General features: G+C 37.5%; 3 protein-coding genes across 3 annotated transcripts; 2 read left to right on the top strand and 1 right to left on the bottom strand.

The window, feature by feature from the left end:
- The first annotated feature begins 1,790 nt into the window (after positions 1-1,790).
- Positions 1,791-4,530, top strand: LOC131004471 (cold-responsive protein kinase 1-like). Its single transcript, XM_057931168.1, has 7 exons — positions 1,791-2,200; positions 2,535-2,720; positions 2,794-2,924; positions 3,083-3,296; positions 3,395-3,626; positions 3,774-3,924; positions 4,023-4,530. Exons 1-7 carry the CDS (start codon positions 2,170-2,172, stop codon positions 4,344-4,346), a joined length of 1,269 nt encoding a protein of 422 aa, XP_057787151.1. The 5' UTR covers positions 1,791-2,169; the 3' UTR covers positions 4,347-4,530.
- Positions 4,531-5,431: 901 nt separating this feature from the next.
- Positions 5,432-6,450, bottom strand: LOC131004749 (uncharacterized). The gene is made up of 2 exons (XM_057931502.1): positions 5,703-6,450; positions 5,432-5,586 (listed from the first exon to the last, which is right to left on the bottom strand). Exons 1-2 carry the CDS (start codon positions 6,107-6,109, stop codon positions 5,583-5,585), a joined length of 411 nt encoding a protein of 136 aa, XP_057787485.1. The 5' UTR covers positions 6,110-6,450; the 3' UTR covers positions 5,432-5,582.
- A 3,326-nt stretch (positions 6,451-9,776) lies between these two features.
- Positions 9,777-13,379, top strand: LOC131004394 (protein trichome birefringence-like 5). Its single transcript, XM_057931079.1, has 5 exons — positions 9,777-10,662; positions 12,056-12,248; positions 12,319-12,512; positions 12,618-12,773; positions 12,845-13,379. The coding sequence occupies exons 1-5, from the start codon at positions 9,836-9,838 to the stop codon at positions 13,164-13,166; spliced, it is 1,692 nt and encodes a 563-aa protein (XP_057787062.1). The 5' UTR covers positions 9,777-9,835; the 3' UTR covers positions 13,167-13,379.
- The last annotated feature ends 2,927 nt before the right edge of the window (positions 13,380-16,306 follow it).

Raw genomic sequence — 16,306 nt, 5'->3', positions numbered from 1 at the left:
ATTGATTCAAATCTTATCAAAGACGTGTAAATTATATATTTTCCGTCTCAATTAAATTGATTAATATTTTTTTGGGCAAATTGTATGAAAATACCCCACTTTATACCAAAATCTGGTTTTTTGACAATCTTTTTTTTTGTTGCAAAAATTTCAACTTCCTTTCAATTTGTTGCAATGTCCGACCCGTTAAATTTTCCGGCCAAATTAAATCTGAGTTGGCAGCCGGAATGCCAATGTGGCATCAGAAATGCCAAATCATACCCACCCTCCCCTCCCACGTCACCGGGCAAATTGCATGAAAATACCCCACTTTAATCAAAATTTGATTTTTTGACAATCTTTTTAATTGTTGCAAAAAAATTAACGAGCTTTCAATTTGTTGCAATGTCCGTCCGGAGAAATTTTTCGGCCAAATTAAATTTGAGTTGGCAGCCGGAATGCCAATGTGGCATCAGAAATGCCAAATCACACCCACCCTCCCCTCCCACGTCACTCTCTCTCCCACGTCACTCTCTCTCTCTCCCCACCCTGTTTCTCCTTCACGGGGCATCAAACCCTCACCCTCCTTCATCGACCTCCGCCGCCATCCCTCTTCCCCCACGATTTTCGCCGCCTCGTGCCCCTTCAAACCTTCATCCTCCTTCATCAACCTCCGCCTCTTTTCCCATGATTTTCACGCCCCTGCAAATCCTCATCATTTTGAGCGGGGAGACCCAAGAATCTGGGCGGATCTGGTGGAGGAAATGGAGGCCGCAACGGAGTGAGAGATGAGAGAGAGAGTGGCGGCCAATTTGAGCCAACACCAGCGGCTTCGGAGGGGTTGAGGAAGGGGAGGGTTCGTTGGCTGGAGAAAGATGCGGCGGCGTCGGGGTGGAGGAGAGGGAGGGGTCTGCGCAGGGGGAAGATGATCATCGTTTTCCGGGGGAAGAGAGAGAGAGAGCCGATAGGGAGAGGGGGAAGGGGGATGGAGGAAGAGAGAGAGAGAGAGAGGGTGACGTGGGAGGGGAGGGTGGGTGTGATTTGGCATTTCTGATGCCACATTGGCATTCCGGCTGCCAACTCAAATTTAATTTGGCCGAAAAATTTCTCCGGACGGACATTGCAACAAATTGAAAGCTCGTTAATTTTTTTGCAACAATTAAAAAGATTGTCAAAAAATCAAATTTTGATTCAAGTGGGGTATTTTCATGCAATTTGCTCGGTGACGTGGGAGGGGAGGGTGGGTGTGATTTGGCATTTCTGATGCCACGTTGGCATTCCGGCTACCAACTCAGATTTAATTTGGCCGGAAAATTTAACGGGTCGGACATTGCAACAAATTGAAAGGTAGTTGAAATTTTTGCAACAAAAAAAAAGATTGTCAAAAAACCAGATTTTGGTATAAAGTGGGGTATTTTCATGCAATTTGCCCTATTTTTTTTTGGTCCTTCCAATTAAATTGATCAATTTCCTTATACGAAATAAATATAAGCAATGAAATATCTAATCACTTATTCACTTAATTTTCAAGCACACTTAAAACATTAACTTCTTAAATCTTGTGCCAAAAAGAAGTTGATCAACTTAGTTGAGACATGAAGACTATTTTGTTTAAATATTAAATTTTACCTGTATTTATTGGGATATATTTGATTTAGTTTGTAATAACATAATTGTTATTTGATTAATTGAACATGTATCCTGTATCTTTAAATAAAAATTCCTCACTAAAAAAACGTCCAAATCAAATAATAATACTATAACAAGTAGAAATTATAAACAGAAAATCATTAATTAAATGAACCCAATTCGGCATTGAACAAAAGTACAGATTGCGAGGGAATAATTCTTGCTTAGGTTGTTACAGTTGTAGCATGTACGAGCATTGAACTGGTGTACAATATTTATATTTTTAGTTCCCAAATTTCCAATATTTAAATTGTTTTATACGAAATGCTGCCGTCCGAACAGGGCTGTCTCTTTTAAGTAGAAGCTCAATTGTTTCGATAATCCCACGCTTTCCAGTTTCGATTATACCCATGTTTCAGTAACTCCACGGAAACACCGCACACAAGAATCAGAGATTGGGCAACACCAAACAAAAGCAGAAAAAGAAAAAGACTAATTTTTTGGAAAAAGCGTCGGCTGCATGCAATAGCCTCTTGCTTCTTGTTGTGGGCGGGGGGTTTGATGAGAACGATGTCCCGTTTAGCAATTGAAGGTATGAATTCAATACGGGTCTTCATTTTCTTGTCAAAAGATTATATTTTTACGTAGCCATTTTTATTTTTGCGAGCTTATGTTGCAAATGATACGAGTTCTTGAGATTGTTATCGAACTGTTTGATAAATTACCCAAAGCCATAAATGGTTTACTCTGTTTAAATTTAGCTGGTGGTTTTTATTTGTCATAGTTGTAGAAATTTGATTTGGCAACATCATGGTTTGGTGGTTTATATTTGTTATAATTGAGTATGCAAAATTCAAATAGCAGTGGTTTTTGTTTAGTTTATTATTGGAAAGATTTTTTAGTTTGAAATTGTGCTATCGATGCAGTAAGCTCTCCTCCATCAGCTGCACTTGGCATAGAGAGTTCCCCTTCAAAACACCCTTCATTACCTCTGTTCATTTTCCTTGGTGGGATCATACTGCTTCTTCTGCTGATCTTGATATTCATCTCTCGGAGAGCGATCAAACCCGCGAAATTCAGAGCTCTCGTTGTTCGGGCAGTGAAGCGACCAGGTTTGGCCTTTGAGGATTGGGTATAACTAACTGAAGTCATATCTCATTGTGGCCTTGTTTTAATGTATTGCAGTAACAAAAGATATTCTAAGTGGAAATCTTCGTATGATTAGCTATTTCAACTTCGAGACATTGAAGAAGGCTACCAAGAACTTCAACCAGATGAATCTGCTTGGAAGAGGTGGATTTGGGCCTGTCTACTTGGTAAGGGGGAATGATCACACATTGATGTTTTTTGCCATTACATGTTTTTTTTTTCTTTTGGTATTTTGGCGTGTATAATTTGAGTTCAGATATAAGAATTTGAACCATTTTGGTTGTGCATAGTATTCCAACTATCAATATCCTTTCCATTTTTGAAGGGAAAGTTGGATGATGGGAGGCTGGTCGCGGTGAAAAAGCTGGCACTCGAGAAATCACAGCAAGGAGAATCGGAATTCCTTTCTGAGGTGAAGATGATAACGAGCATACAGCACAAGAATCTGGTCCGTCTTCTGGGTTGCTGTTCTGATGGAGCTCAACGGCTACTTGTCTACGAGTACATGAAGAACAGGAGTTTAGACCTTATAGTTTATGGTAACACATTAATCTATGACTTTGCTTTTGCGCTGAAATGAAAGTGTACTTGAATGATTCTGACTTTGAGTTCTTTTTCGTATAATTTGTGTGTGCAGGGAAAAATGACATATTTTTAAACTGGGGTACTCGATTTCAAATAATTCTCGGGGTTGCTCGAGGACTACAATATCTGCATGAAGATTCGCACGTCAGAATCATACACAGGGACATCAAAGCGAGCAACATTCTCCTTGATGATAAATTTCAACCTAGGATAGGCGACTTTGGCCTCGCGAGGTTTTTCCCAGAGGATCAAGCTTATCTCAGCACCGCGTTTGCTGGAACCTTGTAAGTAAACTAGGGTCAATCTTCGCGCAACCAATCATTTTTCAGTGACTCAACTCAAATTAGGATTGCTGAAAAATTGAATGAAAATAATATAAAGAATTTGGAGAAACAGAGTGATAACCAATGAGTGTTGGGGTTGTTCTGCAGAGGCTATACTGCACCGGAATACGCCATCAGAGGCGAGCTGACTGAAAAGGCCGACATATACAGCTTCGGAGTTCTGGTTCTTGAAATTATCAGCTGCCGAAGAAATACTGATCTTACTTTGCCATCAGAAATGCAATACCTTCCAGAATATGTAACCTTGCCATCCTTCCCTAAATTTATTGAATTTCTTTCTAATCTATGAATGAAACTCACCCCATTCCCTCATCTTGTTGCTCCTTATCCCACTAGGCGTGGAAGCTATACGAGAGGTCCATGCTGACTGATCTCATAGATCCGAGAATACGTGAAGATGGCTTTGTTGAAAAGGATGTGCTGCATGCCGTCAGAGTAGCTTTCCTATGCCTTCAACCTCAAGCCAATCAAAGGCCACCGATGTCTGAAATTGTAGCAATCCTAACTTGCAAGGTTGAATTGGAGACAATGCCTACAAAACCTGCCTTCTTGGAGAGGAAGAGAAGGAACGACGAGAAGATTTCATGGGACTCAATATCGGAGCCTTTCCCTTCTCCGCTGCAGAGTGACTCTCCCTCCTTCCCTCGGCATCTAAAGTAAGACTTGCTAAGCGATTTTTCCAGAAATATGCAGAAACCATGTATTTTTTTGCTTATTCATGTCTTCATGTATGAATAGGTTTAGTTCGTTATATATTCATTTGGCTATTTGTTACATTCAAAACATCAACATTTGTTTTGTAGATAAATAAAAATTGTGCTATAATGATTCTTCTCCTGGACCAGATTGAAATCAATGATCATTTTAACTGTACATAAACATGACTGGATGTAGGGAATGTTTCCAAACTATGTTTATAATTAATGAATACACTTTGATGGCTTCTTGTACAATTTCTTCACATACTTAGTATATGTGTATATGTATATATATGATTGGGTACTTATATGTATCGCACGTGGGATGGGCCACAAAATTGATCAGCAAACTAGTCAAAACACTATCTCCAAAAATGGCCAAATTCTCTTCGACCAAGGCAAGCTACACAATTTTTACATTTGATGATTCTTTTCTTGCAAATGTATTTGCATATACTACTATATATGTCTGAAACAGTCTGTGTTAGTAGATAACCCCCACGCCAAATGAAATTAAAAAGTAATGAATTATCTTTTGTTTTGTGTGGTGGGGTGAGCCAAACAGCAAGTGAAAGTGACTGGTATGAGGGGAAAAGGTAAGACAAAGAAGTGTTTGCATGCATGAGATGGGATGGGTGATTTTGCTGGAAACCCCCAACTTATAGTTAATGAAATTTTGCCTTATTTACTCTACTTTTGGTTGGCCAAAGGAACTCTGCATTTAATTATTTTCTGCTGCTGCTGATTCATTGCAATTTAATGCCATTTCGTATATCAGGGTACTAGTCCCATCAACACCTAATTAATAACGAATCAAAACTAACTCCTAAAAGAGGTAAATTTTCATATTAATTCTTTTTTTTTTTTGTTTAGAAAATGTGCTAACACGAACGGGCAGACATGTACATGTGTGAGAAATGACTAGAGAATACACTAATTAGGAGCCCCTTTTCCACATTAGAAAACTCGCTTATTTTACTAAATTACAACATGCATGATGTAATGGCAAATCCTTTCCCACCTAAATCAATGTAAAAAAGAATTGAAAAAAAAAAAAAAGAATTGCCTGGCACTTGTTGATCAAATAGATACATACACATACATATACAAAATACATCCTCATCTAGAAAAGTGTTACACCATGGCCTCAAATTAACAGCAGTGATATGGCCAAAATCATCATTTTCCGGCCATATCATCACCTAAACATACATATTAAAACTACAAGAAATAAACTTCCAAGCCAAAAAAAAAAAAAAAAAACTCAATGAATTAAGATAGTTAGAGTACATATACTTGTAGGGTTGTTCTACTCTACCTGTTGTGTAGAGGGTTAGCTCCGGTGGGAACGAGGCGCTTATCATCGTCGTAGGCGATATTCTTGGCGGATGAGTATCTGGAGAAGTGCAGCCTAATTGAGGTCCTCCTGTGTGTAGAAGATTCTGGATCATTCCAAGGAGGAAGGTTGAAGTGAGCAGGCAGAGGTGTTGAGGCTGAGGAGGTGGCGATGAGAATGAGAAGCAGCAGCAGAAGGAGAGGAAGCCTCATTGTAAAAAGGGAGGTGAAAATGAAATTTCCGGGAGAGTATAACAAATATGGATTATAACATGTTTGAAAGTGACCAAGGTATTTAGTGGGGGTGGGGGTTTTGAGCAAAAGGAAACAAGTATTTGCAGGTTTTAAGGCATTTATTGTAGACAGTGGAGATTTCTGATGCATCAACATCTACCATATCAGAGAAACTCTCACCAAACTGCATTTATTTCCTTTGAATTTCCATTGGACGTCAAAACTAAAGGGAAAAAGAGAAACGCATTTCTCCCACCTGAGAATGAGAATCAGATTATGGGGAAACAAATATTCCAGAATTAATATTGCTACCTCCTCTTCTGCACCTCTTTTCTTCGCCATTCCCTTTCCATTATATATATATATACTGATATACACACACACACATATGTGTACCTGCGTGTGTGTGCAAGAGCGCGCGGACACCCGACGTTGAGGGAATTCAGAATTTATGACAGATAAAGCCTTTTTATTTGAATTTTTGCTATTTTAAGTACCACTCTTTTTAGTGATTTGATACATTAATTGAGCGTGTATTCAACTACGTACCTAACTTATCTCAAGAGAATCCCTAATGGGTAAACATATTTGATTAATTTTATTTTTTATGATATGTTTGACTAAAATATATTATCTCGAGTTAATTTGTAGGTTTTTGAAATAAGATTATCCTTTTTAAAAAAGCTTTGGATCAGTTTGTACTTTTTCCACATCTTAAATAATTATTTAAATTGGGACCACATTAATAAAATCTCTATTGAAAATATTTAATTTAATAAGTTAATGATATGGTTAAGGTGTTTGTTTCATGAAAAAAGTATTTTACAATTCTTATATAAATTTAGCATCGTTCCAGAATTTTTTGTCGGTGATATTTAGGTGAAGTCGCATTACACAATATACAATATTGTTGCTCTGATGGAGAATTGGACAAACAAAGTGAGCAATTTGATTAATAGTAATGCTAAACAACCATATTGTGACCACCCACAATTTACCTAGATAAAAAATTATTGAATTTATTTAATTTAATTTTTAAAATAAAAATAAGATTTAGTTATTTATCATATTCTCTACATTGTAGTTATTTTTTTTGCAATTTATTTGGTAATTTTTTATTTTTATTAAAAAATAAATTAAAAAAATACAAAAAAAATAAGTACAATGTAGAGAACATAATAAAATAGCTAAATCATATTTATATTTTAAAAAATAAATTAAATAAATTAAGATTTTCTTTATTATACTAGTTTGTGGGTGGTCACAGTGTGACTGGATGAATTTATTGTTTGATCACATTTTATTGTTTGATTAATTTGTGTAGGAGCTGTAAGTTAAATGAATTAATTAATTTCCCCTGTCCCTTGATGACGCCAACGCTTTGTGTCGGCAAACACAAAGTTTTTAGCACCTACTAGAGTCTGATGAAAACAACTACTATGAAATTCATGTTTAAATGAATTCTTGTCTTTATATGTAGATACATCCCACGGTATTATTTCGTTTTGATGTTAACCATGTTTTGGGAGATCGAAGAAATTAATAAAATTTATTCTGATTTTGATAGTTTGTTGATAATAAAATTGAATAGGCATAAATAGAATTCCAACTCATCAATAGCAAAATTATTTAATCTATTACCCTCGAATTAATCAGCGATTATAATTATAAAGACTTAAAAAAAATCTCGACTCAGCAATAGCAAAATTATTTAAATCTATTATTCTCGAATCGACAATTAATAACAACTTAGGAAAAGATCCCGACTCATCTATTATAGAATTATTTAATTTATAACCCTCTCATCAATGACCATAGAGACTTAGAAAAGGTTGGCTAAAGAAAAGGTGGCTCGTGTATTGAGTTTGAGGCTTTGTTGTTAAAAAGAAGAATTGAATTTGGGGCCCCAAGACCACGACTTTGAAGTGGGAAGTACTATTTTAAAGTACATTAACTAACATTTTTTTCAATGTACATCAACAAACTTTAATATATTCACGGGAATTACATAATGATATAGAAAATAGAAATACCATTGCCTCCTTGGACGTGTCATTGCAAAGTATTTCAAAGATTTTGTTATCTTATTTTCCTTAAAAAAAACCTTCATCAGAATGGTCAGGAAATATTTGCAAATATTCAAGAAACGTGAACGAGAACAAGTGCACTCGGAAGATAGTACTCTTTTATTTTAAAGGATTAATAGCAAAAAATACACGAACTTTCTCCAAATTTACAAATTGCACATAACCTTCAAAAATAGCTCCAGAATACATCACTTTTCGATTTAATCGCAATTTGCACACGGCGAAAGTTCTGATGACTTTTATGTTTGACCGGTGATGACGTGGAAATTATTTCAAATTACATGGCATTATGCGTGGCGTTTTTTACACGGTGGCAAGCCACGTATTCAAAACGACGTCGTTTTGAATAGAAATTAAGTTGTCCTCTCCTTTGATATTTTAAGAATTTCCTCAAAAATAAATAAATAAATAAATAAACTTTTGAAGAATTTGGCACCTCTCCACCCCAAGCCCCGGGCCCGGCCCGTCACCAACCCCAGCTTCTCTCCCTTCTCGTTGAATTCGGCGCCACCCCCACCGCCTCCGCCATCGCCCCGCCCTCCCTTTGATAAACCCCAACAGCAAGAATCCACCATCGATTTCTACAACGGCGCCCGAGGACGCCGCCCACAATCCAGCCCTTCACGCCTTCTGCTTCACCGAATTGCGGATCTCCGCCGCCCACTTCCCCCACTTCCGCTAGCGTACGCCTCTGTATTTCCTCTAAGCGGAACTCAAGCTGTTGCTCATCGCCTTCCTCTCGCCGCCGCCGCCGCTGCTCTCCTAAATCAAGCAGCTCTTCGAGTCAGACGACTTGGACTCGCCGCATCGGTTTGGTGGAAGGAGGCTTGATTCTCTGGTTTCTGAGTAGGGTTTCATGGTTCGAAGAATTGATTTCCAAGGCTCTGCCATTTTTCTTTCTTTCTAATAAACACCTACCAAAACCCTAACCCCTCAACAAGAACACCCTCAAAATTTTGTAGACTTTACAAAAAAAAATCTGTAATGGCAGGTAATGGCTTCAGATCTGAAGGGGGGGGCAGCGGTTGAACGGCGCTGCTCCCGTCGCGAAAATGGCCGAGAGAGGGAGCTGTGAGAGACATGAGTTCAACGGCGTCAGGCGTAGTGGCGGCGGCGGCTGACTGCTCGCTGGAGCAGAGGAGAGAGGGGGACGGGGGATAGGGATGGGCCAGATTTGATGTTCTTTTTTATTATTTTTTATTTAAAAAAGCTTTAACAAAACGGTGCCGTTTTAGTTGATTGCCGGTGCGTCCACATCTGCAAATTCCGGGAGACACATCATCTGGAGTTTAAGTGATGATCAACGCATGTGCAAATTGCAATTAAATCGAAAGGTGGTGTATTCTGGAGCTATTTTTGAAGATCATATGCAAAATGCAAATCTGGTGATAGTTCGTGTATTTTCCGGCTATTAACCCTATTTTAAAATAGTCTACTTAAACTTTTCCTTTTTTTCTGAAACACTCCCAACTTTTACTAATAATCTACCTTCATAAATTTTTAAATAGCTGCTGCTTCTTATAAACTATAGAAGTTTTGGTGCCAAAAAAAAAAAAAAAAAAACTCTCTCAATATTTGAAACATCTATATGTTTTTTTTTCTTTACTAAAAGATTATTGAAATAAAATTGCGAACCTTTGCCAAAAGTCTAAAGCTCAAAAGGGTGCATATGGCATAATCCTAAACCTTGAGGATGTAAAATGCAAATAAGACACCAAAAAGCAAATCAAATAAATAAAAATAGAAATTTCGAAACAGAATTGTGAAAAAACCAGAACATGCCATTCTTCCCCATATGGCAGCTTCTTCCTGGCACTTCACCAAAAAAATCAACCGCTACAACTACAAGCTCCTCACTCTCTCTCTCCTCCTCCTCTCTCTCTTCTGCTTCCTCCTCTTCAACAGAAGCGCTCTCGACCCCAAACTCAGAGATCTCTCCGGAACCCCCGCTCCACTCCCCGTCTCGAGATCCTCTCTCTTCCACGACGAATTCGATGATACAAGACAACCCATTTCAGTTTCCTCTAATCTCGAACAAAATGTCACAGCCGCTTCTAAATTTCCGGAACCCCTTTCATCAAAATCTGATCTTGATGACGAACCTACGAACAAAACCCCAGAGCCTTCCGTTGCATCGGAGCCCGAATCGGAAGAGGATTCCAGTGAGAGAAAAAGCGAGCCCGCGTCGAATGAGGAAAATGATGTTCACATCTCATCAAATTCTAATCTTGACGACGAAGCTCCACAGAAAACTTCGGAGGCGTTGGATCCATCGAAGTCCGAGCTGTCGGACGAGGAAAAAATAACTTTGATTTCGTCGGAGTCGGATTCCGATGATAAAAACAGCACGGAATGGGAAGAAAGTGGTGAAAAGATGGAGTTTCTGAAGGAGGGTGCTTCATCAAATGCTGAAACTGGTGGTTACATTGATAATGCGGTGGCGGAGAAGCTGCGGAATTGTGATATGTACAGTGGGAAATGGGTGAAAGATGAAGGGTATCCGCTGTATAGAGCGGGCTCTTGTCCGTACGTGGATGAGGCTTTCGATTGTCAGAGCAATGGGAGGCCGGATTCTGGGTATACGCAATGGAGATGGAAGCCACATGGATGTGAACTTCCCAGGTTTCTCTCTCTCTCTCTCTCCCTCTTTTGGGGTTTAACAAATAATGCAGTGATGTCTATGGCTGTGCTTTGTTTCATTGAGGTTTGTTTGTTTGATTTTGGAGAGAATTCATTTAGGTTTGTTGATTTGCTGATATATGGTACTTTATGGTGACCTCTCTTTGTTTGTCTCTAATATGTTGATTTGTTAATCTAATGGCTTTGAGATTTTGGCAAGGGAGGCAAACTAGTTGCTTTTAATAAATTTTAATGTTGCCGTGTTGGCATTGCTTAATTCCTAATATGGATTATGAAGTTTTTAGATTAGATGTTTGAGTCAAGAGTTACCTTTTTTCAGTATATACTCGGTGAAGTAAATTTTACTCCAAATTGGCTGAACTGTGGTAGAATGGAAAATAATGAATATTTAACTCAAACGTTACTAAAAAATTAAGCAGGCACGTACATTTATGTAGAATGTTGGAAATATCTGCCATCTTGTTTTATGTAGATTGTGTTTAATGTCTAATCAGGATGTGCAAGGAAAAGCAAGTGTTTTATTTGTTATGGTGAAAATGATCTGTCATTGGCTCCTTAAGAAAACCTATTCTTCATAATCATGCTTAGTATCTGATCAGCATTTAAATATTCAAAGTTGAGGACAACAGTCAAAATTTGAAAGGTGGTGATTTCATGAAGCATTAGTTCAAATTGAAGATGCTATCATGAAAGCATTCAATTGTGTGAATCTTGGGTATATTTTCCAGTTAGAAGTTGCAAGAACGAGAACATTATGAAGCTTCTCCCTCTAGTGAATTTCTTGAGCAACAGGATAGCTTGTTGCTCATCTTTTTGATTCAGGCTTTTCTGGAGTTCGTCATATGTGAGCAAATCCCTTGTGCTTGCAGAGCTAGATTTGAAATTGCACTTATGTCAATTTTCGGAAATCAAGTGGCTGTGGAGGCTACTATAGATCGACTCAGCATCTTTCCCAGAAAACATTAGTCTTAGTGAGAATAGATGCTATTGCCACTTAAATGTTTAGCCTCATCCCTGTGCGGCCAATGCAGCCTAACTAAGCATTTTTCTATCTTGTACTTAAAACATTAGAGGGGCCCAAAATACTACCCTACTTATTCCCAGATTATGATTATAGGTGTTTTCAGAGACTTCATTGAGTTCATGGCTAGACGAACCCCTAAAAAGTCCAGTAGCCTACTGATTAACAACTCTTTCGTGACTTTTCCAGTTAACTTTGCTGAGGATAAAGTTTGGACTGCTAACAAAATCTGAAGTCCTTATATTATGCTTGCTGGTGTCTGGTCATGTGATTTGCCATTGTCATTTACCATTCACGCCAAGTTTTAGCTCCTTTCGCCATGCCTATTAATACGGGGAGTTTGTGACTGTGTAGGTTTAATGCGACAGACTTCTTGGTGAGAATCAGAGGAAAGAGGCTTATGCTGGTTGGAGACTCTATGAACCGGAACCAGTTTGAATCTCTGCTGTGTCTTCTGCGTGAAGGTCTTCCGGATAAGACCAAAATGTATGAAACTCGTGGGAATAAAATAACAAAAGGAAGGGGATATTTCATTTTCAAATTTGAGGTAAATCTGAGCAGGTCGTTCTTCATCATCGGTATTGAAAATACTCATGGCTGTTGAACTGTTCTTGCAGGACTACAACTGCACTGTGGAATTTGTCCGGTCCCATTTCCTTGTCAGGGAAGGGGTTCGTAAGAATGCACAAGGAAATTCCAACCCGACTCTATCCATTGACCGTATTGACAAGACAGCTGCTCGTTGGCTGAGAGCAGATATACTCGTGTTCAACACAGGGCACTGGTGGACCCATGGGAAGACGTCTAGGGGGTATGTGAAACGACACATCCTCGCCAAATAGACACGCTACTCTGTTAGTTATGTTTGTTTTTCATGAATATCACTCCCCAATGCTGATATGAAGTGTTGGTGCAGGAAAAACTACTATAAAGAAGGCGACTACATCTATCCTAAATTTGATGCTGTGGAGGCATATAGGAGAGCCATCAAGACCTGGGCGACGTGGATCAAGAACAAAATGAGCCGTCAAAAGCTGGTTTTCTATCGTGGCTACTCGTCTGCTCATTTCAGGTATCTTTTTCCCAACTCTGTTTTGCTTTTCTGATCATTGCTTTCAGTTCTTGATCAAATGTTCACAACAGAGGCGGAGACTGGGATTCCGGTGGATCATGCAACGGAGAGACTGAACCGGTAGTGCAAGGGGCTATCATCGACAACTACCCTCAGAAGATGACGATTGTGGAGGAAATCCTCAAGGAGACGAAGGTGCAAGCGGTGTTGCTCAACGTTACACGCCTGACCAATTTCCGCAAGGATGGACACCCCTCCGTTTATGGAAAGAACGTGACCGGACTCAAGAAGGTCTCTACTAGAAGGCAAGACTGTAGCCATTGGTGTCTTCCCGGAGTGCCCGATGCCTGGAACGAGCTCATTTATGCTACATTGGTAGCCACCCAAACTTAAGTCACATAATCTTGTACCCATTTTGATACAAGGAAGACGAGCAAGACTGTAGATTCATAATATAATCCCACTTTGTATTATGTAGTATACGGCCAAGAGTAATTAGTTTTGGTGATTCATTCCGTGCAGAGATTTGAATTTTGAGTCTCGTTGCCAAGCTATGTGGGGATGAGCATAAATCTAAAATTAGTACTTTTCCATCCATTTGAAACATACTTTTCTCTGTGTCGTTCCATTTAAAATGTCATATTTCATTTTGAGACGCTCAATAACTAACAAACAATTTCAATATACTCCCTCCCTCTGTCCACGAAATATTGTTCTAATTTGTTATTTTGATCCGTCCATAAAAAATTGTCATAATCTGTTTTTTAGTTTTAGTAAATTTGTGGGTCTCTTTCTGCACTCACTAACAGGTGGCTCCATTTACCACTTACTAACTTAATTAATTTTTTCCACTTTTCTTCATTTGTGGGTCTCTTTCTCCATAATAACACAAAATTTCTTAAAATCTGTGCTTCCCTTCCTAAGGATAATATTTCATGAACAGAGGGAGTAACTCATAAATTACATAATATATGTAACAAAAAGTACCACTCATTACATTGTCTTTTACACTTAATTTGACATAAATATCTAAAAAATACTTATTTTTCCAATTTTATTATAAACAATTTATTTTACACCAAAATCATCTACACCTTAATATCCGTGCCTAGAAGAAACAAGATGTCACTAGTGGGAAGACGGAATGTACAACTATTGACTAATCATATGATACCACTAACAAGTATAGATCAAGTACATCATTACACCGATCATAAAAATTATCTATTCATCAATAAAAAAAAAATATCACTAACAATTACTCCCTCCGTCCATGAAAAAGAGTCCCATTTGGGATTTGTCTCGGGTTTTAAGAAAATTGTTAAAGTAGATATAACTGAGATAAAGGTATAATTTGTAGGGGTATTATTAGTACAAAAAAGTAGAATAAAAGTACAATTTATAATTAAACATAAGAGAAAATGTATGATGTGATGATTCAAAAAGTTAAATGAGACTCTTTTTTATGGACAAAAAAAAAATGGAGTAAGTAGGACTCTTTTTCATGGACGGAGAGAGTATATAACTCAACGTACACTGTGTAAACACAAATTTTTGTATTTCAATTTGATAAAATACAAAATGCGTTACAAAGATAATTTGATAGATTTGAAGATAGATTTATGCGGGTTATAATCTCTAATTAATCCTTTGATTCTTCTCTTCCATTTGATTCTTGAACAAGTTCGAAGGTTCTTGAAATACTTGATTTGATGACGCCAATCCAAGGGACTCAAGTCATGATTTTGGATTGAACGTTGAACTTGATTTGATTTGAGAACATTCTTAGAATTTGTAAGAATGCCTTGAAGCTTTTGAACTTGATTTGATTTGATTTGAATAACGTCCTTAGAATTTGTAAGAACGCCTTGAAGCTTTGGGACTTGGTTGATTTGATTTGAGGAAGATCGTTCTTGGAATTTGTAAGAACGCCTTGAAGCTTTGGGATTTGGTTGATTTGATTTGAGGAAGATCGTTCTTGGAATTTGTAAGAACGCCTTGATCACTTGAAGATTTGAAGGTTACTTGAAGATTTGAATGCTCAAATACTTGAAGATTCGAAGAAGACTTGAACGCTTGAAGATTTTGAAGGATACTTGAAGATTTGAATGCTCAAATACTTGAAGATTCGAAGAAGACTTGAACGCTTGAAGATTTTGAAGGATACTTGAAGATTTGAATGCTCAAATACTTGAAGATTCGAAGAAGACTTGAACGCTAGATAGAATTCTTCAAGATACTTGAATACTTGGAAGAATACTTGAACTCTCCAATGCTTCGCCTCTTTCAACTTACGATACTAGAGAGAATTCTTTGGTCTCTTCGATCTTCCACTCCTTCACGTTGTAATAATGAGCACCCCAACACCTCTATTTATAGATTTTAGAGATGGGCTTCGTGGGCTTTATGGGCTTTGGGCCTTCATGCATGGGCCTTAGGGCTTTAGGTGTCCATAAGCCCATTAATTCATTTATATTAAATATTAATCATATATATCTATTTAATTAGGAATAAAATCCCATTTAATAAAATAGAAAATATAATTGAATATTTAATTCATGAATTTACACGTGGCACGATTTAATTCGACGACAAATTTAATTGTCTACACACTGAAATTCAAGAGATGGGCATCGTAAATTATTATCCTAGAAACCTTGCAAAAGTTCACTCGATACAATTAGACAAAACTGAACAAAGCCGAAGGAAGTTAATTGCAAAAAGAAAAAGGAAAACGAGGAACAGAGCAAAAGTGAAAAAAAAAGTTGCGAAAGTAGAGCGTTACACAGTTTTGTTGATTTATACAGTGAGTTCCAATAGCAGTTAAGGCGAGCGCGAGTTGTTTCATGGGTCCCACCCCACCCCACCCCACACCCCGTTATTACTTCACCTTCACCTGCATGTCGGCTGCTACATCTCTCTCTGTTTTAATACTACTAAACACTTCATTCTTCATATATTTTCATCAATAAGCTCTCAATCTTGTCACAATTTATAAGCTCTTCCAATTACATATTTTTTCTAGTTATTTAGATAATGAGTTTACACATTTTCTCCTTATCTACTTCAACACTGTACTCTATTTTCCTAAAGACACCTTAAATTATTTTTTAGAGTTATAATAATAATAATAATAATAATAATAATAATAATAATGATAAATATTCAAGCAATGAAAGCCTGGACTAATTTAAATATATGGTCGACATATACATAGATAGAACATAGAAATAAGTGATATCTCAGCAATTACACTTGTCATGTAACTGATTGTTTTGTGACAAGATTTTAGTCCAGACAAGGGTGTCTGCATCATACTACCATTCTTGTACATTTCTTTAATTTTCACAAATATATATAATGAATCAGCATTTCCAACCATATAAAAGTAGAAGAAATAGTAATATTATTTTCCAGATATAAAGCAATCTACATGGGATTTTTTTTTCCGATATCTAGATGGTCAAAAGCAGGGGCGTAGCCCTCCAAATTTTGATTTTTTTTTTATATATAATATGTCTAAAAATGTTGTT

The sequence above is a fragment of the Salvia miltiorrhiza genome, chromosome 1 (genome assembly GCF_028751815.1).
Source record: "Salvia miltiorrhiza cultivar Shanhuang (shh) chromosome 1, IMPLAD_Smil_shh, whole genome shotgun sequence".
Classification (NCBI taxonomy): Eukaryota; Viridiplantae; Streptophyta; class Magnoliopsida; order Lamiales; family Lamiaceae; genus Salvia; species Salvia miltiorrhiza.
This window is presented reverse-complemented; position numbering and strand designations above follow the sequence as displayed.